The sequence below is a fragment of the Pongo pygmaeus genome, chromosome 3 (genome assembly GCF_028885625.2).
Source record: "Pongo pygmaeus isolate AG05252 chromosome 3, NHGRI_mPonPyg2-v2.0_pri, whole genome shotgun sequence".
NCBI lineage: Eukaryota > Metazoa > Chordata > Mammalia > Primates > Hominidae > Pongo > Pongo pygmaeus.
Genome location: NC_072376.2, coordinates 156,241,393 through 156,266,334, shown reverse-complemented (window position 1 = coordinate 156,266,334; position 24,942 = coordinate 156,241,393). Strand labels below are relative to the sequence as shown.

The 24,942-nt window shown below is 34.1% G+C and overlaps 1 protein-coding gene across 1 annotated transcript in view; it reads right to left on the bottom strand.

Annotated features, from left to right (window-relative positions):
• Positions 1 to 469: 469 nt before the first annotated feature.
• USP38 (ubiquitin specific peptidase 38) overlaps positions 470 to 24,942 on the bottom strand; it is a 36,161-nt gene continuing 11,688 nt past the window's right edge. Inside the window, exons 4-10 of the mRNA XM_054486652.2 lie at positions 23,800 to 23,901; positions 18,149 to 18,307; positions 15,496 to 15,689; positions 12,009 to 12,102; positions 9,224 to 9,330; positions 6,707 to 8,066; positions 470 to 1,683 (exon numbers count right to left, since the gene is read on the bottom strand). Coding sequence (XP_054342627.1) covers positions 1,522 to 1,683; positions 6,707 to 8,066; positions 9,224 to 9,330; positions 12,009 to 12,102; positions 15,496 to 15,689; positions 18,149 to 18,307; positions 23,800 to 23,901 — 2,178 coding nt within the window. The 3' untranslated portion in view covers positions 470 to 1,521. The remainder of the gene's footprint in view (positions 1,684 to 6,706; positions 8,067 to 9,223; positions 9,331 to 12,008; positions 12,103 to 15,495; positions 15,690 to 18,148; positions 18,308 to 23,799; positions 23,902 to 24,942) is intronic.

Genomic DNA, 24,942 nt, shown 5'->3' with positions numbered 1-24,942 from the left:
ATGAGGAGGAGAACCTTCATTAAATCTGCAAAGAATTTTCAGTTTTTCATCTAATCTGCCTTCCTAATCTTCCTGGTGACTAGAAACAGGTTAGGAATGGGAGGTAATGGAATAAACATGAGGATTTCTGTTTTTTAACCACTGCCATAAAAGCTTGGGAAAAAGATAAACCCCAAATCGTCGAAGAACATTGTTTCCTTAAAATGTTTTCAAAATAAATATGAGACCAATCTTCAGAACAATGCACAACTGTGGATAAGTTAAAACCTTTAGGAAGGGGGATAACTGGGATAACTCTTGAGTACTGTATAATCAAGAACCAGGAGAACTGACATGTTTCCAGTTTCCTGGCAAAAGAAAGTGTAGGAAGGTAGGGTTTGGCATTTTAACATTTTATCTAAATCTATGAAAACAGAAACAACATTGCAAAACATATGACTGAAACAAACAAACAAAAAACCCAAATGTAAAACTCTAAAAATATGTGATCAATGTTTAATATTCTGAGGAATAAGTAACAAAATCAAGACAGATTTTTTACTTAGCTGGGTTCATTTCCTCTGAATTCTTCTAAGAGTTAAAAATGAACTATCACATTGATTGATTTAGAACCATCAGATTTTACTTCTGGAAAATCTATTACCTTTCAAAAAGTTATAATTTTAATGTTAGCACAAAAATTACTTCCTAACATTTCATTAAAAAAAAAAAATTTCGCAGCCAAAGATTCCTATTTTTGAATTACAGTACTGCAAGGCACATACAGAACTCACCTCCTTCAAAACACACAGAAGATATACTCCCTGAAATAGAATTTTAAAATCCTTGAACAATTAGAAATACTACAAAGTTAGCATTTTTTAGGTAAAAATGTTGCTCCTACAGGATCATGCAACTTTCTTAAAATCAATTCAGCACATATGTATAAAGAATCCTTTTTAAAAACATTTGTACTTGAAATACAGACACAGTGATGCTGAAGACACTAAACAAAAACTGAAAAGTACTATATCTTGATAAATTTTGTTATTGCCTTCTTTAGAGACTTTATCATCTCTAGTTGATTTTCAAAGACTTGAATTTAATAATGGGGTAATTACACAAGACGTAAAGGATTTTTTAAAAACAAGTATTTTTTTTTACCTCTAGCATCAATTCTTTTATAAAGAATGCTAAATAAATTACATTTTTTGTTCAGTAAAACTGAAGATAGACCATTTAAATGCTTCTACCAAATTTAACGCAGCTTAATTAGGGACCAGGTACATATTTTCTTCTGAACATTTTTGGTCAAGCATGTCTAACCATAAAAGCAAATGGAATTTTAAGAGGTAGATTTTTTTTTCCATGATGCATTTTGTTAATAAATGTGTCAAGAAAATAAAAACAAGCACTGAGTGTGTTCTCTTGAAGTATAAGGGTCTAATGAAAAATAAAAGATAGATATTTGTTACAGTCTGACATTTTAACAGTCATAGTATTAGACGTTTCGTGACCAGTGCATTTTGGACTCTCTCAGGATCAAAATACGAGTCTGCCAACTGTATTAAATCCTCCTCCACCCCCTCCACCAGTTGGTCCACAGCTTCCTGGTGGGTCATTGTCATCAAATCCATTGGGCCGAAATGAACATGAAGCAGATGCAGCTTGGAGGGCCCGGGCTCGAGCATTCAACTCTTGTTCCTAGAATTAAAAATAATTTTTATGAAATTAAAATGCTAAATACAATGGATGGTTATATCACCTATAGAAATATTTTAAAACTATCTTAATCCTTATAAGCATTCTTCAAATCTCAATAACTTTGAAACTAAAGCACCTAAGAAAAAAAAATTTCTCTAAGAAAATATTACAGTTCCTGCAACACTCTCTAAAACATACTGGAATAGATTCTTTTCTAATACATTTAACATAGAATTCAAAGATTATCACAATAGATTATCTATTCTCCAGCAATTGGGGCTATTTTGGAAATGGGTGATTACAGTTAAATGTATGAATAAAGGAAGAAGACTGAATTTTTTTCTGGCCTTTCCATAGACTATTTCTCAATAAATAATAAGACAGGTCTCAAAAAACACTGACAAGTAAAATGAGGCCTACCTCCTCATAGTAATATCTTAAATGTTTCCTTATCAGGAAAACTTTTATCAGAAATCAGTCATATTTATCTAGATGCCACACATACGTTAGGTATTCAATAAATATTAATGATCTCAGATTAGAATACTATTAGGTGCTTAACTTCAAAGGGAGCAAATATGAATAAATAATGGCAAATTCATTTGGCAAGGTATACAACTGGATTCTGAAACTGGGACCCACAAACTCTTTGGAAAAATATGCAAAATATTCTGGCATGTGACCATTTTTCTGGGAGAGGATCTACAGATTTCAAATGGGGTTGGTAAAAATAAGGTCGAAAAGTTACTGGTCACAGCGTACCTGAACTTGTTAGCATAATCATCCTGAAGGGCTTTCAAAATACAGTTAACATTAATAACGAAAACACTATTATTTCGATTTTTCAACTTAAGGCCTAGTGATTTTGTTCCATCTGGCAAGGTAATACTATTTTATGATTTCTACCTAAAATGGTTTAGTTTATTATTCTTCCCTCTTCACAAAATGCTCAATTTTTCGTTATGAAGAAAAGACGCAGGCACACCCTGACACCTATTTGTCATATTATAGATACTTTATTTTTCAGTAGCATGCAGCATCTTCTGTTCAAGTCCCAGTACACAAGATGATCAAGAATCACCTATTTTTATGGCTGAAAGGGACCTTTGATAAATCCTTGTAACAAAATGGCTTAACTAACCAGTCTGTTAGGACATTTAAAACTTAATTTGCAGGATATTTCTTAAAAACATTTTTGTGATCTACAGTGTCATTTACAACATTTATAATTGCTGGCTCTTTGGTATAATATCTACCTACAGAGTATTTTTAAGGTGATATATATATTAATTTATCCTTTGAGCTATAAAATTTAAGTAGGAATTATAAATGTTTTACAGATTGAAATTAAGTGCCATAAGTAACATCAGAAACAGAGAGAAACCCCCCCACCCACAAATCCTCATTGTTCTAGCTCTATAACCTATTAAACTATCCAAACAAGTGATGAAACTACGACTCTGTATCTGAGAAACAATACACGGTTTCAGATATATAGACAATGTTCCGTAATGAATTAAAACTGAACAAACATGTAAGGTAGAGTTCAAGAAGTTCTCCTTGAACTTCTGCTACTAAAAGATATGGCAAATCTTGCATAGATGTTTTTATACAGTGATTCCCTTATAGAAACTATGTCGAATGACATAAAATATAAAATTAGTAGCTCCATTGCATCTGTATCCATGAAACCTATATTGTATTTCAAGATATACAATATCCCAAAAAAGTAATATTCCTTTTCTGCTTTATTATTTATAGAAATATATGGCTGACAGAAAAAAATGTGTGGTATTCTGTTTTCTGATAAGCTTAGACAATGGATAAAAATAGGAAAAACTGTCTTTTATTTTAATACAGGTAAGAACATTGTGTACAATGTCAAAATTATGATTATCATAGAAAGTGTAATTTATATCACAAATTTATATCAAGTACTAAAGTTAATTCTAATTTTAGTAGTAGACTATAGATCTAGTCACAGGAAAGTTACTGCTCCTTGAGACAAATAATTTTTAGTATATTTATATTTCTCATTCAAGTAAAACTGTTGACATTAATCCTTTTATTTTTCTTTAAACTGCACATATATATTGAATATACTCTTCTGAATGTACGAAAAAGAAAATAATTAAGAAGTTAAGAAGAACTACTACCTCCTCCAAAGAAACAAAGGAAAGAAACCAAGCAAGAAAAGATGGGAAGTGGTCTGTGGCTGATGCAGGACAGATGGGTGGGTAATCTGGACCATGCAATGATGATGCATTACACAATCTCTCACTGTATCCTAACCAAAGGCTTAGTTTTTATATTCCAGACACTAAAACAATGGAGATACTCCTAATGGAAGCTGGACTGAAGGGAAAGAAATATAGGAAGGGGAAAGAAATATATGAAGAGAAAAGTCCTTTCAAAAATTTACTTCGAGATCCACAATTTGCATTGTTTTCCCAAATGTCAGGCTATGATACACAGAGTAGAGAATGGTTTGTCATATAAGATTTTTTGCCTGGGTTTTTCAAAACCACGGATCTTGCCAATACTCAAAAGAGCAACATTTTCTAACACTTGTAAATCTGGTTGTGGCTAGATTTAAAATTGAAAAATGAAATCCTAAAATGTAAAAATGAAATCCTAAAAAAAGCTTCTTAAAATTATCACAAGGTGAGTTTCTAATCTGATTATGAAGTATTAAAATGAAAGCAGCTACCCTGATATGTACTAAAATGGTAAATTCATTAGCAATATTGTTCAAGAGCAGAGGAACTCAAAATGTTCACTTCACATCCTTACTTTTATGATTTAAGTTTTTATAACTGTTTTATAAATAGGTATTATGCTATTTCTTAAAGTTATAGTCCAGACATAGTAATCTATTATAAAGTATGACATATATTTATAATACTTGTATCTCAAAAATGGATATAAAAACAAAAATGACAGAATGAAAACACACATGTACATGCTCCAGGTGTTTAAGAAGTGATAGCTGAAAACTGCTGTATACATAATCTCAACGCTATAGTTTTCTATTGCCTGGCAATTATAAGCACATGTGCATCCACATAACAGAATAAAGAACGTAGTCTCTTAACAAGTACTTAAAATACCAGAATGATCTGATTAAATGGTATGAAAAACTTCACAATTTGAGCCTTTATCAATCACTGTATTTAAAAGTAAATAGGATGGGCACAGTGGCTCATGACTGTAATCCTAGCACTTTGGGAGGCCAAGGTGGGCAGATCACTTGAGGCCAAGAGTTTGAGACCAGCCTGGCCAACATGGCGAAACTCTGTCTCTACTAAAAATAAAAAAAAAATTTACCAGGCATGGTGGCGTATGCCTGTAATCCCAGCTACTTGGGTATCCGAGACCAGAGATTTGCTTGAACCCAGGAGTGGAGGTTGCAGTGAGCCGAGATCACACCACTGCACTCCAGCCTGGGTGACAGAGTGAGACAGTCTCAAAAAAAAAAAAAAAAAAAAAAATTGAATATTTATTATTGCATTTTTGCTTTAAAAGGGTACTCTGATAATGAAACTTTGATTTACTACCTAGTCTTAATACAGGTAAATACTTTAATATAAAATTTGGTGGTATCTTTTCTTGCATCAAACAACTTGTCAATATGAAACTTAAGATTGAATCTAGAACAACTGCACAAAACTGAAAACCTGAATTAACAAAATACATAATGCTTTTTCTTTATAATAAAGTAACATACGAGTCTTAATAATGAAAAGAACAGCTCTTCATGCTCAAATTTGTATAATCAGAAAGTAATGGGGTAAATGGCAAGATAAACTGGAAAATCACTTGGAGCTAAGCTACAAACAAGTAGTTGCTATGGCTATACAAGCATTTGGGATTCTAATCACAGAAATGAGAGTAGTTTTTTACCTTTTAAAACTCATATTTCTCCTTTGACTAGTGTTTATATGATATCTAGTAAGAAGGACACAGTTGAATACATTCTATTTCTAGCATGTTGATCATAAGCCATCTGACTAGATGTTAGAGTCTTCAGTAGTTAATCAGTTCAAACAAATATTCTGATTTTCTATTTTTTTCTGTAAAGTTTATTGTTTTTGTCACTCAAGAACATTGCTATACTTCTTTAAAAATGTATGAGTATTTTATAATGCAGTAAATTTGAAAGCTTTTGAGAAAATTTCCCTCTAAAAATCAGTACTACAGTGGCTCATTTCTTATTCTATCTGTATCTTTCAGGAGTGACTTGCAAATACAAAATTTTAAAAATGTACTCATTCAAACTCAAAATCACTTAGACTACCCAATTAATGTACCTAGAATTTCACCTGTAATTTACTGCTAGCCCTGTATGTTGAGAACAAATTCACAAGTTTCAAAAACAAAAAAAAAATACTTTCAGCAAGAATTTTAACTTTTTATTAGCTTTTATTTAAGTAATAAAATCACTAACTCCTTGAAAAAAGTATATTTATGAATAAATTTATCTCATATAAAACCACCTTGGCTTTGATTTACAATTGTTCTATATCTCCTTGGTTTTACTGCCCACATCCTCAAAGAATATGAATATCCTTTCTTTACATAGTCTACCTTTTAGTGTTTTTTAATCTTATCCACCTAAATATCAATAAATAGCCTTTAAAACATTTACACAAAGGTCTTGTGGGCATAAACACCACATTTAGCAGTTATTTCCTCTGGTGGGTGAGGCTGAGGGGAAGAGGGAGGATATGTCCACTTTTGTAAACTTTCTGTATTTTGTATGGCATGATTTCAGAATGAGCCGTCTTTTGTAATGAACAAATAAAGTCTTCTGCATTATATCTAACTGCCACTTTTCATTTAAATTGTCACAATATTAGAAAGGCAATTTAGTTATACAGGTTGAGAATACTTCATATAAATCCAGACCTATATTTCAGAATTTCATAAAAACTCGTAAGTTAGATTTCAAAATGAGGGTACTCATTTAACTATGTCAATTGTTTAATATTTTCAACAAATAAAGCTTGTATTTCCAACTTACCTGTAAATATAGTTTATTGTCTTTTGTTATAGCATCCATAAGTTCTTTCTGTAGAGGTGGGTCTCCATTTATCCAGAGTCCACTGGTTGGGTTATTACCACTTAAACTATTAGTACTATGCTGTTTTTTATACAAAAGCACATAAGCTGTGTCCTTTGGAAACCTGCTCGTAATTTTCTGGACTGACTGAAATGAAGTAAATGTCACTCTACTGTCATTAAATAAAAACCATTCTTTTGACATTTCCTTATTTTCCAAATCCTGTTCAAAAACTGCACTGGGACTATCTCTCCCTAGTAAATGACTCTGGGAGGATGCTAATGCCAGAGCCTCAGACTGGTGGTACATCTGATATGAAGAGTCTGTACTTGTGATATTTCTGGCATAAGAATAGTAATGCCCACTTTCAGAGGATATACCAGAGTGAACCACAACAGAACTTAATAGATAGGGCACCAATTTTGTGCAGGAAGCTTCATCAGTCCCTGAAGGCTTTAATTTTTTAGCAAGGTTCTCACTAAGATCAGTGAAGTCAACATCTACAGACCAACTTTCTGACAATGAAGAGAAAGAAGTAGTTCTTTTAACTGGCAACTCCAAAACCAGTGGCAGTGATACATTGTCTAAAATTTTCCTTCTCACATGATACTTCTGATCATACGAAAATCTCAGGAGAGTAAGAATAAGGTATTCAGGTTCCTCCGTGATTTGCATAGTTTTCTCAGCATTCTGCAGAGAGGCACAGTTTTCACAATAATATTGGTTATCACCAGTAAGAATCTCTGGAGCCAAAAAATAATTTAGTAAGTCAGTTACTGAAGGTGTGGCTTCACCTCCTGGTTTCTGAGGTACATCTTTATTAACAAGAATCTTGTTAGATTCGTTAGGGACAGAAGTGTTTTCAGAACAGTAAAACTCAGGAGGACTGCCTATGGTTTTTTCATTCACAACTGAGTCACAGATGAAGGCAGCTGTTGTTGGATTATAAACTACTGGTTCTTCTGAAGGACCAGGTACAGAGGCTTGCATTAGACCACCATCTTGTGTGCTGGGCGATGATGTTGGATCTTGGAAAGACATGTTTTCCAAAGAAGAGGAAGGACAAAAGGCAAGCGAAAGATCTGTAAAGGCTTCCACTTTTTGTGAGGTACTCCTGCAGTTCAAACAACGTATGTGAGTTCGTAGTTTTCCTCCAAACATTTTTTCTATTAAAGTCTTCTCACCGTCACTTGTACGAGGGGTCTCTGTTAGTAGTGCTGCTTTACTAGCTACTTCCTGTAAAGAAGTTTCACTGCATTCCAGAATTTCAGAAGGCTTGTGTGAGGACTGAACTTTCAAGATCTTTTCTTCTTCATGGAGCCTGCAGGAGAGGATATCATTATATAGCTACTTAAATTAACTTCAAATGTCATTTCTATTTAAAAATATTAGTGGCTTCTATAAACTATTCTAATCAAATTTAATGTTTAATGTAAACAAATCAGGTTTTCCCTGTTTTAATTAAAAGAAAATTGAATAGTTTGAGAATGCAGAAAAAAAAGCTGGGTGGCTATTACTACTTTATATTCTCATTACACTTTCTTCATACTGCTACTTAACAGCACGTATTACATTGCAGTTAATTATAAACATCCCTTAACTTTCTTACATATCTCTGTCTTCCTGACATCTCATAGAAAGCCAGGCACAGATAAACTACTGAATAGATTCTTAGCTGAATGGAAGGAAGGCTGCACATACCGAGCCCAACTAACTTTACTAGTCATTCCACAGAGCAGAACAAAGACAGGGAGATACAGATGATAACAGGTTTTATTAATTAAGTGGTCAGGCGACAATAAAATATATCAAACCCATACAATTATGAACTGGTCTAAAGGAGTGGCTCTTAAATTTTTTGGTGCCAGGACCCCTTTATACTCTTAAAAATAATTAAAAAACAAAGAGCTTTCCTTTATATGGGTTGTATTTATTGATATTTACTGTCAGAACTGAGAAAATAAAATATTAACATTTAACAAACAATAATAAACCCATTATTTAATATTAGTAACATTTTAAAAATGAAAAAGTTGTATTTTCTAAAACCAAAAAAAGTAAGAATGGCAGTGTTTTACATTTTGCAAATATTTTAAGTATCTGGCTTAACAGAAGACAGCTGGAGCCTCATATCTTCTCTGCATTCTATTGTTATATGTTTTTTGGATGAAGCATATAAAGAAAATCTGGCCTCACACAGTTATGCTGTTGGAAAAGAGAAGACCTCATAGACTCCTGAAAGTGTTTTGAGAACCTGCAGGGGTCCTTGTATCACACTTTGAGAACAGCTGGTCTCAAGGAAGAAAATTCAAAAAAGGAAAACAAAATCAAAAGAAAATATAAAAAAATACAATAAATACAATAGTATTTTAAAGAGTAACATTTGAAATATGTTTTTAAAGGTAAAAGCAATATTAAGTAGAATTAAACTGTTATGAAAGACAACACTCAAATCACAATTTTAAGAATACTTTTTACCTGTCAAGGAGAAATCTGAGGTATTCAGAACAGTCTTGCTGTGATCTGGGAGTAAACCATGGAGGTCTGGAAGCCTCAAAGAATATCCGAGGTGCGTATGCTTCCCTCTTTTGATAGCAATTCAGAAAATATAAGGAAGTGATTCTTATAGCATGAACCAAGTAACTGAAATCTTAATATACAGCGTTTAATAAAGATTATTTACAGTTAACATCGCATCAGCCAAAAGTGCCAGAAGTGGCAACTTAGGGACAGATAAAATTATTTAGAAATAAAGTTAGGTAATCTTTAGTCATAACTTCTCACTCTGCAGAGGAGAAATGAGAGCTAGAGAAACAGGTGACTTGCCCAGGGTCATACAGCTAAATGAGTGGCACAGGGCATTAAAGTAGAACCCATGTCTAACTCTTGATATAAAGCTCCTGGTATCATCCCTCTATGACAGTCACATGTTTGAGTCCACAATTTTTTGAAAAATCAAATCTAAAAAAGATTAATGTATATTTTGTTAGTATATACTTTGAACAAAGTAATAAAGGAAATACTCTACAGTAGAGTCATGCATACCTACTTTAGGCGAAAATTTCCTTGAGTAGATACATGTCATATATGTGCAGATTGTGAGTACACTGGTTAGAAACCCTTGCTAATTTTTTTTTTAAAGTATAGAGGCTGCTTAGTGATTAAAATGTGGAATCTGGAGTGATCCAGGTTCAAATCCTAGATTTTGCCATGACAAAAAAGAACTGAAAAGCATCTCAAAGATGTGATTATAAGTTGAAACTTTGGAATTCTCTTGGCATTTTGATTATTTGTGGCATAACTTTGTAACAGTGAAGTTCCCAGTTAAGAAAATTTTTACCCAAATTAAGCGTGTTTATAGCATTCTGAAGGAAGGAAGTTTAGCCTACGTTAAACATAGGCTTCAGAGCTGTTTGGGTCATATTTCAATCCTGCTGCTCGTTTGCATGACCCTGAATAGGTAATGTAAGCCTGTTTCTTCATCTGTAAAATGGGGATATACCTTATTACCTGACAGACTGTTTTTGATGATTAAGACATAAAAGATTTAGACCAGGGGCTAAAAAAATGTAAATGTTCAATAAGTGTTGTTTCATTAATTATAAGAAAAAAGGACTTTTCAATTATATGGGAAAATCTATCTGCCTAAAATAATCTCTGTCAGGCTGCTACCAGAGACAGTCTCAACTGTGACAGAAATTTAATCAGGCTCTTTTTAATTTCTACTTTTCTTGGGAGGAGCAGGGAAACCTCCCCTAATATATTTTTTTCCTAATAGCTCTGATTTAGTAAGTTAATAAAGTATATCTCTGCCTACATATACATATATATTTCATATATAATAAATACAGACTAGTGATAAAGCACAAAAATCAATTTAGTAGGAAACAACAGGGAGTGAGGAAGGAGATAGTTTTCATTTCATTTCCCTTGGTCTTGATATGGTAAATTTAATTTGTGAACATACTTTCCCCAGATAAAGAATAATAAAATTATCTGAGTATATAACTACTCATAGGCCATTACTATCATCTTATATTAATCCTGTCTAGATTCTTTCCATTTAAGAAGTTATATTTGAGATATTTCTCAGCTTGTAGAAAGAAAACAAAAGCATTCCCATCAACTGAATCCCATCAATGCTCAACCTATTGTTTCTTCTGGCCCTAACTACTACTCCTTTAGACTTCTGTGAGATAAAGGCAATGAAAGTAAAACCAGAAAAATAATAATATATATTATAAATAATGATATATATATATATTATTCATGTGTATAGGCTCAAAATCTAAACTAAAAGTTCTTTGAACATAAACTCTTTTTTTTTTTGAGACAGGGGCTCGCTCTGTCAGCTAGGCTGGAGTGCAGTGGCACGATCTCGGCTCACCGCAACCTCCGCCTCCTGGGTTCAAGCAATTCTCCTATCTCAGCCTCCTGAGTAGCTGGGATTACAGGTGTGTGCCATGACGCCTGGCTAATTTTTGTATTTTTAGTAGAGACGGGGTTTCACAATGTTGGCCAGGCTGGTCTCAAACTCTTGACTTCAGGTAATCTGCCTGCCTCGGCCTCCAAGTGTTAGGATTACAGGCGTGAGCCACTGCACCTGGCCAAGACTCTTCTTTTAATGCTTATCACTGACTGCATATAGTGTCTCTTAATAAATGTCTGTTGAGTGAATATTTACTATATATGACCACCTTGGTGCCATTAATATAAATTAATGACCCCGGATTAATGTGTGGACATAAAAGATGACCACGAAATTTTAAGCTCTAGAACTTAACGGATAAACAGAACTGCAGGGATCTTTAGTTATAATGAATAGGTATACATAAGAAAAGAGAAAAAAGCCCAGGCACCACAATATTATTTTAGTTGCTCATTATTGTACAAATCTATTAATTTAATATCAGGAAACAATTAAAGATACACTTAAAAATAATTCTTCATGAAGGAACTTATTTATTGGATAGGAAATCATATTTTCTTTGTAAAAATTTCTAGATCAATGGGTCAGCATAATATTCAGCTACAATAATGGGAAGCAAGAGAAAAACATAAAAACTTAGGGCATATCCTGAAAATAGAAAAATATCTAGATATTTTAGGCAGGATCTCTTTAGCATGTCTAAGTGGATTTGTTCTACTGGGTGAGAGATCTATTATATTATTTCATCAGTTAAAACGGTTAGGTATAAGGTAAAGTTTAATGAATATTACCATGCAGTTAACAAAAACATACTATATACACATACACACTCACCTGTGTATGAGCCAGAAAGGCAAAAAGATGCTGTAATTTTTTCATTAATGAATTGCACCCATTTAGATTTAAAGATAATACTTGTCTCCTGAAACTGAAAGAGAATATAATGATTTATGTATATGTGTGTATACACACATGCATTTATTAAAAGCTTTCTTTTTTTTTTTTTTTTTTTTGAGACAGAGTTTCCTTTTGTTGCCCAGTCTGGAGGGCAGTGGCACAATCTCAGCTCACCGCAACCTCAAATGATCCACCCACCTCGGCCTCCCAAAGTGCTGGAATTACAGGCATAAGCCACTGTGCCTGGCCATTTAAAAGCATTTCTTAAAAGCTAAAAGCAAGTTAGTTCAAGAATTTATTATCCTTAAAGTAAAACTTAATTTACCTAATGGTCCTTTTCCTAAGGAAGTTACCTATCTAACAGTAAAGAAGGAAGGGAAGAATGACAATAAATTAACATTTACTATAAAGCCTGTTAATGGACTATGTGCTATCACATATTATTTCTATTTTCTGGATTAGTAAATAGAAATAGTTTAAGCCATTAATTTATAACATAAGTAAACAACTTAAATTCTTTCAAATCTTCATGAAATAAAAAAAATGCTGTCATTAAAACACACTACAAAATTACAGTCATTTAAAGAATAGAGCATGGGAAAAGGATAAACTACTCAAAAAAAAAAAACAAAACGTAAAGGGACAACTGGGTATCCACCTGGTAAAAAATGAAGTTACGTAAGATTATACACCATCACAGATACCACAGGACTAATGAGCTAGATATAAAATACAAAACTACTGAAGTACTTAAAATAAAGAAACAAGAAATTTAGAGGGTAAAGGCTTTTAAAAGTCCAGATGCTATAAATGAAAAGTGGAAGACTGGAATACATAAAATAAAAAAATTATAAATAAAACACCCCACAAATTTGAATTGTGACTTGAAAAAAGCATGTAGCAAAGGATGATCATCCAGAGTATATATAAAGCAACATGAAAACAAAAAAGACCCAACAAAAATATGTACAAAGAAAAGAACAGGTTATTTGCAAGAGAAACACAAATGAATAAAGAAAAATAAAAAAAATAAAAAAAAAAATAAAAAAAGAAAAACTCTATAATTAGCAGCGATATGCAAATTAAGAGACATTTTTCTTCATATTGGCAAAAAATTAAAAAGGCTTATTTGCTGCTAAAGGTACAGGTTCTAGGTACAATCTTATATTAGTATCAGAGTTCAAAATGCTACAGCTTTTTTGGAAAGCAATTTGAAAGATATTCAAAGGATATTCAAAGATACGGAAAATATTCAAAGAAAAATCCTTTATATCTGTATAAGGGCAGAGAGATGTTAATTATAAGCAAAACAACCTAATATTCACCAATAGGAGCATTATTAAATAAAGGAGTATTTATTAAATACTCATTAAATTAAATGATTATTTAATAAATAAATGATGGCATACACATTTACTGGGAATGACACAGATCTGTATTGCCCCAACATGGGAATATTTTGAATACAAATTATTAAATGATAAAAGCAAGTGGCTGGAAAAGAATATATAAATAGGATTCTCTGCAAATTTTCTTAAAAAAACTCATTTGTTTTCATATTAAATACAAACATGCAACTGTACCAAAAAAGGTCTGGAACAACGTAACTGTTAACAAATTACCTTTGGAAATGGGAATGTCTGCTTTTTATTCTATATAAAATTTAACTATTTTTAAACTATGAAGAAGAATTCATATATTAATTAAGAAATAAAATATGCTGTCTTCCTATTCAGAGATAATATTATTGGCCACTGTTCAGTAAGAGATAACCTTTTATTTGCTCTTGCTATTATAACTGCTTTGGTTTTCTGTTTTCTCTGTCATCTGTAAAAGGAGATGTTTGGACTAGATGACCTCTGGTGGTAAGACAGGGATTCTTTCAGTCTTATGCCTAGTATCACTTGTGTCTAAAGATATAGCTGTTCTCCAAAAAAAAAAAAAATTCCAAATACAAACAAACCAAAAAATTAAATGCTAAATGAAACCAAAAACACCTGAGTGCTGATATTATAATCTGGAGCCCAACAATAAAATAAAGCGAATTTTTCTCTCTCTCTCTCTCTCTCTTTCTTTCTTTCTTTTTTAGATGGAGTCTCGCTGTGTTGCCCAGGCTGGAGTGCAGTGGCACAATCTTGGCTCACTGCAACCTCCGCCTCCTGGGTTCAAGTGATTCTCCTGCCTCAGCCTCCTGAATAGTTGGGATTACAGGCACGCACCACCATGCCCGGCTAATTTTTGTATTTTTAGTAGAGATGGGGTTTCACCATGTTGGTCAGGCTGGTCTCGAACTCCTGACCTCATGATCCACCTGCCTCACCCTCCCAAAGTGCTGGGATTACAGGTGTGAGCCACCGCGCCTGACCAAATTCGACATTTCATAGTTTATGATTCCTCTGGGCAGGCATAACAACTTGGAAAAGCTTAGAACTCAATTTGTAAACCTCTTTGGGCAAGTTCCATGAATACTTTATTGGTATTCAGGAGAAAAATTCAATCATGTTTTTGTCTTCAGGAAAAGTTTATCGTTATTTTGTACCTTTGCAGATAACATTCACATAACTAACAACTTCTGATTTCCTATTTGCTTAGGTGCAAAAGAAAATGGATTTGAAAGAAAATTCTTAAGAGGGGAAAGGAACATGTCTGTTTATACATGTGTTCAGTAATTATTGCCCTGGGGTGGAGCAGAACTTAAACTTCTTAAACAGCAACAAAGTTGTTGATCTGACAAATACCAAAATACCAACCGGCAGATAAAATTATATATAACTTCCCTCAAAACATGTATAGGTTAAAAAAAATTAGTCTCACAGGATAATAACAATGAAGTACTCTAGCACACTTAAACTCTTTGGAATAGGTGCAATCAATCTTTCTTTTACACTCTTAAAAATCGTCAGAGTAATTTCTTTAAAGTGACATTTAAATGCAATGAATAATAAGCAGAATTAATGTTAACTTTTCTTTTTTTGAGACTGACTCTCTGTAACCCAAGCTGGAGTGCAACAGCACGATCTTGGCTCACTGCAACCTCTGCCTCCTGGGTTCAAGTGATTCTCCTGCCTCAGCCTCCCGAGTAGCTGGGATTACAGGTGCCCGCCACCACGCCTGGCTAATTTTGGTATTTTTAGTAGTGATGGGATTTCGCCATGTCGGCTAGGCTGCTCTCAAACTCCTGACCTCAAGCGATCCACCCGCCTCGGCCTCCCAGAGTGCTGGGATTACAGGCGTGAGCCACCACACCCAGCCTAACATTTTCATAGTTTCTGAGCACTAAAAGCAGTTTCATTTCTGAATAAGGCAATCAAAGTAATTTATGCCATTTATAAGGAATAATGTGCAGACAATTCTATCATCTTATATTTCATCAGCATGCATCAACTTCTACAGTTAAAATGAAAAGATTCAAGTTTAAACTTACTCTGTGGCCATAAACAAGGCTTGTATAACACTGTTCATATAACATGTATTTCCTAGGTTAATAAGACCAGTTTTCCCAGTTTCAGATTTTCCAGAAAGTCTAGACAAGCAAGACGCCAAAGAATTGGATTGAGAAGTCCAGGCACTTTGATTGAGAATTAACTTAATCTTCTCTTCACTGGGCTTAGGAAAATCCTATAGGTCATAAAGAAGAAAAACAGTTTAAAAGTAAAGTAAAAATTATTTTTGTTGTTAAATCAATTAACACCATTAAGAAGATTCTTACACTGACATTTGAACTTTCTTTTCCCCCACTTAGTTTTGAAGTAACTGGCAGTACTTGGCTAGTCATCAAAATATCAAATTTCACTGTATGGCAAAAATAAATACTGTCTAATAACAGAGTTTATCAAGTTGAGGAATACTCAAAAGCCGGAAATTCAAGTCACATTTGAACTCTTTATGTTCTCTATATGCCAGCAAAATGTTTATAAAATAAAACTCTGGGGTCAGAGAATACACTGAAGTGCTATTCAAAGGCAGTAGAATGAAGACTTAAATTGTAGCACAGAGTTAAACATAAGCAAACAATTTGTTTTCAAATTTTGTAATAAAAATGTCTCCTTTTCATTAAATACTACTCAGTATTAACCCTTAGAAATAAAATCCCAAAGTAATTAAGAAATGAGAAATGAAAGCATCTATGCACAATGACCTTTAAGAAAAATAAAACTTAATCTCATGTTACCCATATAGAAAATTATTACAATATATGGATTTTTCTTATCAACTTTGTGAAGTATGAGATAACATTTCAAGTATAAATTATTTCAAGCATGAATAGAGCACTGGAGAGTAAGGGAAGTTGGTAAAATCATTAGGGCTTATCTGGACTGCTATTAGCATCTGGCACTTAGACCTCAACAAACAAACATTTTCTGAAGGAGTTTCAATCTTCTAATTTTTGTTGTTGTTGACAGCTAAGAAAAAGTGCTTTCTTTGGGCTTAGAGCGAGCCCATTGTTTCTTCTGAGCCTATATGAGTTATCAGAATTTTCAACATGAAAAACTCTGATGAACTAAAGAATGACAATCAATTAACAAGTGCAGCAACTATCATCTATGGATCCAGGGACAATGTAGAAAGAGATTAGTATTACCATCAAATCCACTTCACAATGCTCCTGCACATAATTTACTTCTGAAGTGTCAAAGTGTCACCCCAGCAATATACATTAATTGCTTAACAGTCTTTGTGTTCTGAGCTCAACCAAAATAAATTTGATTTAGTTAATGATATAGTAAAAAGAACTGTTTTTAGTCCATCTCAGATACAGAAGTAAAGATAATAAGACCTTCATATTGAAAGTCACATCTCAAAAAAACCATCAATAGAATTGATTTCTAATAATTTCTGATTGAGTTTGGCTGAGTTCAGTTCTCCTATTCTTTTGCTATACACTGATTATGCAGTAAGTTTACTGAGAGGAAAGTATGTTTATTGTGATCCAGTCTTCAACACAAACAGAAGTGCTTTATAGGCTAGGCACAGTGGCTCATGCCTCTAATCCCAGCACTTTGGGAGGACGAAGATCACTTGAGCCTAGGAATTCAAGACCAGCCTGAGCAACATAGTGAGGCCCCGACTCTACAAAAAAATAAAAAATTAGCCTGGCGTGGTGGTGTGCACCTGGAGTCCCAGCTACTTGGGAGGCTGAGGCAGGAGGGTCACTTGAGCTCAAGATGTAGAGGCTGCAGTGAGCCGTGATCATGCCATTGCACTTCAGCCTGGGCAACAGAGCAATACTGTCCGAAAAAAAAAAAGTGCTTTTTAGATCCATTTCCATATACAATTGAAACACAGTATAACTCCACAAATAATTCAAGTAAAGATTCTAAACACTGATGAACAGTCCACAGCAAAAATAGAATTAAAAAGGAGGCCAGGTGCAGTGGCTCACGCCTGTAATCCCAGGACTTTGGAAAGCCGAGGCAGGCAGATTACTTGAGGTCAGGAGTTTGAGACCAGCCTGGCTAACATGGTAAAACCCTGTCTCTACTAAAAATACAAAATTAGCCGGGCATGGTGGCAGGTGCCTGTAGTCCCAGCTATTCAGGAGGCTGAGGCGGAAGAATCGCTTGAATCCGGGAGGTGAAGGTTTCAGTGAGCAGAAATGGCACCACTGCACTCCAGCCTGGGTGACAGAGCGAGACTTGGTCTCAAAAAGAAAAAAAAAAAAAAGATTAAAAAGGGGAAGAAATCAAAGTGAAATATTTTATTAAATTCCATTTCCTGTATTCTAAGATTTACTCTACATATACTTTAACACTTCTAACATTGGGGTGCAAATCTGATGTATGCATTAACTTAACGTAGCATTTCTTTTTAAACAAATTTCCCAAAAAGCTATTATAAATTTAAAGATATGCCTTATAATTGATGACACTGCAGAAATAAAGAAATATGGTTATTAATTTAGAATGGTGACTCCAGCAAGAAAGCAGTTACTCCCTAAATGAAACCTGATTCTAACTGCATTTTTAAAATAAAAAGCATATTACCATAAAATAGTAAATTGAGTAGCTGGTTATAAGAATGTTTCACCTTATTAATATAACACAACTCCACAAATATTGGTACAACTATCATCATACCTTTATTGCCTCCAGAATAGGTTCATAGAGATCTGGAAATCCAGAATAATGATACATCATACAGTGTATCAATTCTGTTAATTGTACTAAGAAGGCTGTACTGGAAGGCAGACCATCATTTTTGAAAGACTGAACCAAATTAACCACATGAGGAACAATCTGAAAAGAAAAAAGATAAACAATGCTGAATTTATACAAATTGGTAACACATTCTCTAGCCTACAAACAGAACACAAACGATGTATGATCAGCAAATACTTTTCTGTATGTTCAATCACAGAGTTTTTCTTGTTATTAAGTTAAACATTTCTAAAATATCAAGGTAAATCTAGTTTTTGAAGTCTCATATGACTGTAATCCCATATATGACCCCTCTCCTCATCGTTACACACCATTTAAAACATAAACTAAGGTATAAAATAGGAATCTTAGTCATTGCCACCATTCTGAAAAATGCTGTAGGTTGAAATTGTTAGGGTTATTATATTTACCAGATCATACAATGGGAATAAATTTTGAAAAATAATCCTGGAATTAGCTAAAGAGCTCCATCTAGTGTGAATCTAAAATTTTTTACTTGAAAGAATTAAAAGTACATTGCACATTAAAGTCTACTTCAAGAAAATCTTTACATGAGTAAGTAAAATTGCAGCTCAGGAAATGGGATTACTTTTAGATAAGCACAGAGACCATGCCTTATGTTAGAGTGGCTATTCTTACTAACAAATCCCATTTCCCACCAAAAGATGAGACGGTTCTAAAAATAAAAGGCATCAGAAACTTCTGTTAGTTTTAAAGACCTGGGGCTAAAAATAAAAGTGAAATCTAAAATGATCACTGCTCATAAACATATAGAATATTGTTAATATTGATCATCAGCACAACCATGTTCTTTCACTGTAAAATTAAACCAAAAAGTCAATCAATCCAGAGCCAATCATATCTTTAGGAGGTTATTAAAATGAAACAACTTCTATTTTACAGACATGGCTCTTTCCATTAGCATGATACTATATTTTTTCAATTAATTTTTAATTATAATCTGATACTACATATTTACACTTCTTATGGTAAAAGGTATCTTCTCTTCTATTTGTAGAACATTTTGGGGTTGCTAACTCACAGTAAAAAACAAAGTTATAACTATTAGGGTCATACCATCAAACAGCAATAACAGCAATTATAGTAATAACCCATCAATTCCCTGTCCTTCCCACAAAAAGAATAATCATAGTCTTACAACACAGTGCTATTTCCATTCTGCTCTGTCTAGCTTCACATTTGTGCTTAAATCACACGGTAGCTTTTGCACTACCTTCTTTTATCTTACCTCCATCACAGGTACTAATGTGACCATAAAACTACCAGTTCCTAGTGAGTTCATTCTATTGCTATCATCTTTACATTTCTAAGCAAATATGAATTATACTTTTGTCATATAAAGCCACATTTATCAGATATTCTCTTGCTAAAAGTCAGAAATCCAAAATTATTTTGTTTTCTCAAAGGTGAAGGGAGACAGAAGAGGCAAAAATTTTAGAAGTAATTATTAAATTTATAATTCCAAATCTGTCAAATTAGATTAGGTCTTTGTAATCAGGTTATATGGTTGTCTATTACTATATCCCAAATGGTCAACATTATCACGACATGGAAATAAGACTTAGTCTTTCACAGTTATACAGATATACTTCCAAGCAGGCTCTTACCTTCTAAATGTGTGAAAGCTGATTTTTTTGAATAAGTGAAACTAAATGTTTCTTGACATTATTATAATACTAAAGTTTTTGAGGAAATGTACAAAACTTATTTAATTAGAAGCTTTGATTTTTTTTCTTTCTCCATTACTACTGTCTGCCATAGTGTCTGTTTAAATAAATTTATTCCACAGGGTAAAATGCATAAGAAAAGTAACCTGACCCATAACACCATGTATTCTAACATCAACCTTGGCTTACCCTAAGATATTCTAAACTTATAATGAATTATGATGATGCTGATTCTAGATTATTGCTCATACTTAGCAACTCCTAAGCCCAAGTCCTTTACTGAGTTATTTGGAGTTATAGGTGATTTAACTACCACATTACCCACTACTAGATTAAGGAATGTCCTCAATGTGGGCAATAAACATTAGAATGAATGATAAAGTTATGTCAGAGAATCTCCTTCCTAGAAATTTGGAAAACATCTTGAGTTGATTTTTGTATATGGTGTAAAGAAGGGGTCCAACTTCAATCTTCTTCATATGGCTAGCCAGTTGTCAAAGCACCATTTATTGAAGAGGGAGCCTTTTCCCCATTGCTTGTTTTGACAGCTTTGTCAAGATCAGATGGTCACAGGTGTGCAGCCTCGTCTGTGGGCTGTCTATTCTGTTCCATTAGTCTAGGTGCCTGTTTTTGTACCAGTACCATGCTCTTTTAATATACTACTGTAGCCCTGTAGTATAATTTGAAGGTGGGTAATGTGATGGCTCCAGCTTTGTTCTTTTTGCTTAGGACTGCTGTGGCTATTCAAGTTCTTCTTTGGTTCCATACGAATTTTAAAATAGTGTTTTTTTAGTTCTGTGAAGAATGTCATTGGTAGTTTGATAGAAATAGCACTGCATCTGTAAATTGCTTTGGGCAGTATGGCCATTTTAATGATATTGATTCTTCCTATCCATAAGCATGGGATGTTTTTCCATTTGTTTGTGTCTTCTTGATTTCTTTGAGCACTGTTTTGTATTTCTCATTGTAGAGATCTTTCACCTCCCTGGTTAGCTGTATTCCTAGGTATTTTATTCTTTTTGTGGCAATTGTGAATGGGATCGCCTTCCTGATTTGGCTCCTAGCTTGGCTGCTGTTGGTGTATAGGAATGCTAGTGATTTTTTTACATTAACTTTGTATCCTGAGACTTTGCTGAAGTTGTTTATCAGCTGAAGGAGCTTTTGGGCTGAGACTATGGGGTTTTCTAGATACAGAAACATATCATCTACAAATAGTTTCACTTCTTCTCTTCCTATATGGATGTCCCCTATTGCTTTCTCTTGCCTGACTGCTCTGGCTAGGACTTCCAGTATTATATTGATTAGGAGTGGTGAGAGAGGGCATCCTTGTCTTGTGCTGGTTTTCAAGGGGAATGCTTCTAGCTTTTGCCCATTGAGTATAATGTTGGTTGTGGGTTTGTCACAGATGCCTCTTATTATTTTCAGACGTGTTCCTCTAATACCTAGTTTATTGAGAGTATTTAACATGAAAGGATGTTGAATTTATTGAAATCTTTTTCTGCATCCATTGATATAACCACGTAGTTTATGTCTTTATTTCTGTTTATGTGATTGATTTGTGTATGCTAAACCAACCTTGCAACTCAGAGATGAAGCCTACTTGATCACGATGGATTAGCTTTTTGAAGTGCTGCTGGATTTGGTTTGCAAGTTGAGGATTTTTGTATCGGTGTTCGTTATATCAAGGATAAGACTTAAATGTAAAACCCCAAACTATAAAAACTCTGGAAGACAACCTAGGCAATACCATCCTGGACACAAAGATTTCATGACAAAGACACCAAAAGCAATTGCAACAAAAGTAAAAATTGACAAATGGGATCTAATTGAACTTAAGAGCTTCTGCACAGCAAAAGAAACTATCAACAGAGTGAACAGACAACCTACGGAATGGGAGAAAATACTTATAAACTATGCATCTGACAAAGGTCTAATATCCAGCATCTATAAGGAACTTAAACAAATTTACAAGAGAAAAACAACCCCATTAAAAAGCGGGCAAAGGACATGAACAGATGCTTTTCAAAAAAAGACATATAAGCAGCCAACAAGCTTAAGAAAAAAAGCTCAATATTACTGATCAGCAGAGAAATGCAAATCAAAACCACAATGAACACCATCTCATACTAGTCAGAATGGCTATCATTAAAAAGTCAAAAAAGAAGACATGCTGGTGAGGTTCAAAAAAAGGGGAACACTTATACACTTGGTGGGAATATAAATTCGTTCAACCATTGTGGAAAGCAGTATGGTGATTCTTCAAAGAGCTAACAGCAGCACTAGCATTTGATCCAGCAATCCTATTACGGGGTATACACCAAGAGGAATATAAATCATTCTACCATAAAGATACATGCATGTGAATGTTCACTGTAGCATTATTCACAATAGCAAAGAAATGGAATCAATCTAAATGCCCATCAGTGACAGACTGGATAAAGAAAATGTGGTACATATACACCATGGAATACTATGCAGCCATAATAATGAGATCATGTCTTCTACGGGAACATAGATGGAGGGGGAGGCTATTATCCTTAGCAAACTAACCCAGGAACAGAAAACCAAATACCCCATGTTTTCACTTATAAGCGGGAGCTAAATGGTGAGAACTCATGAACACAAAAAAGGGGACAATAGACACTGAGGTCTACTTGAGCGGGGAGAGTGGGAGGAGGTAGAGGAGCAGAAAAGATAACTATTGGGTACTGGGTTTAATAACTGGGTAATGCAATAATCTGTAAACCAAACCCACGTGACATGAGTTTACCTCTGTAACAAACTTTCACGTTTCCCTGAATCTAACAGTTAAAAAAAAAAATGTGGAAAACAAAGCCTTTTCTCAAATGTCTTACACATGATTGTGCCTGAAGACAAGGACAAGTAATTGATGTTTTTTTTCTTGGAAGACTCTGCTAGTACACCTGCTATCTTAAGAGTTTGAGTTTTGTTTGTATTATACATATATGTAAGGTTATTGCTTGATGATTAAATTCACCAAAATTAGGGCAATTAACTGCAGAAATCACTCATCCTAAGTGGTAATGTGTAATGTAATTACTTGCTAGTAAGGTTTACTTACTACAAAGCCTGTGGACTTTCCTTCAGTGGAAATGAGACACTGAGCAACCTATGTGAATATATTCTAGATAAATAAAAACAAATCGAATTCTGAACTTCATTAGTCTCCTCTGAAGTTTGTTATGGTGAATCAGTATTCCTAAGATTTTTCCACTGTGGGTTTATTGACAATGAGTTTCTAGTCCTATAAAACAGGATTAGTCTTTGGCAGAATTAAGTAACCACACAAAGGCACTGTTTTCCTATGATGCCCTAGAGTGGTAAATGGACAGTTGACCAAAATTACAATTTGTCATTTCTCATCTGCAGTAACTGATAATCAAATAATTGAAATCAAATAAAAGCCAATGATTCAGCTGGCTTAAAGTGGTAGGATTCTAGATGTATTTTAAAGGTGGGGTCAACAGAATTTGTTGGATGTAGGCTGAGAGTGAATGAAAAGCCTGCAAAGACTGGTGTGTTTTCCTGCTTTCAAAATTCTAAAGCAGTGGTTTTCAATCATTTTAATCCTTCTATACTGTTCATTTGTGCAAGAGACATCCATCAGTGACATCTCCCACGTGAACAGTAACTCTCAACTGCTGGTAGTTGTTGCAAGTGGAGTAGTTTGAATGAGACATGAAAATATATTCCTAGGAGGGAAATCTCACAATCTCAATTTTCTAGGAAATCATAAAGCTATATGAAAACAGATTTGGGACTAACTTGCAATATTTTCACTACATAAAAATGTGACTCAATATTAAACTAAATTTTCAAAATGAGGCTTTTTCAAAGTAGAAAGCTTATGTCATAACTTACCAAATGGAACGCCTCTGGAGAATGCTGAAAGCTAAGCAGCATGTGAGAAAGAACTGCAAGAGCACCAGGTCTCACAAGAGGAAACCAAAGTCGATTAAAAACCTTCAAAATAAGACAAGACACCATCTTAAGAATTTGCAGGAAAATCATTAATCCAACAGTGGTTATTTTCCTACAGCTAAAATTTATTTATATGAATGTCCCCTTTCTGGAAAGTTCTAACATAACTTATATTATTAAACTTTGGGAGAAGGATGAAGTTAGGAAATAACAACGTGATAGAGATCAAGGGTAATGTAATTGGCCTAACCAACTGTTAAAACTCCCCAATCAAATAAAAATTTGTCAAACTATGTTACAAGGCAATAGCTCCCTAGTCCACCATTCATTCAATTCACTCAACAAATATTTGCTAAGCACATACTATTACTTGTCCTAGTTCTAGGAACTAGTGCTACTACAGTGGATCAAAAAAAAAAAAATCTCTATCTTACAGGGTTTACCATCTAGAGGGTAGGTAGAAACAATAAAAAGTAACACATGGTGGTAAGTGTTACTAAGAAATTTAAAGCAGGGTATGATGACTAGGGAACGATGTGTAGCAAAAAAGTCTGCTGTTTTATATAGCGTTCAATAAGTGCCTCATGAAAGAAGTGATCTCCAACTGTAAAACTGAAGGAATTGAATAAGCCTTGCAAATACGTGGGACAAGAGCATTATAGGCAGGGCAAACGGCATTGCAAAGGCCTTGAGGCCTTCAGGCTGGTGTGCTACAGATGAAGAAAAAAGGGCAGTGTAAGTGAAGCAAGAGACCGAGGCAATAACAGTGGGAAATGGGACTAGAGAAAAAGTGGGCCAGAATACATAGGACCTTGTGTGATAAGTACAGGGGACCAAGGACAGGAGCAGGAAGGCTGCTGCAATCTTGCAGCAAGGGATGATAATGTAGGACCAGGGTGGTAGGATTCTGGATATATTCTAAAGGTGATATCAGTAGAATTTGTAGGATATGGGCTGAGAGAGAATGAAAAAAAGATAAGAATAGCTTCAAGGTTTTTGGCTTGAGCAAGTGAAAGGATAGAGTAGCCTCTAGGTCTGGGAGGGAAAAATCAGGAATAAGATTATAGATAAAGTGAATCTGAG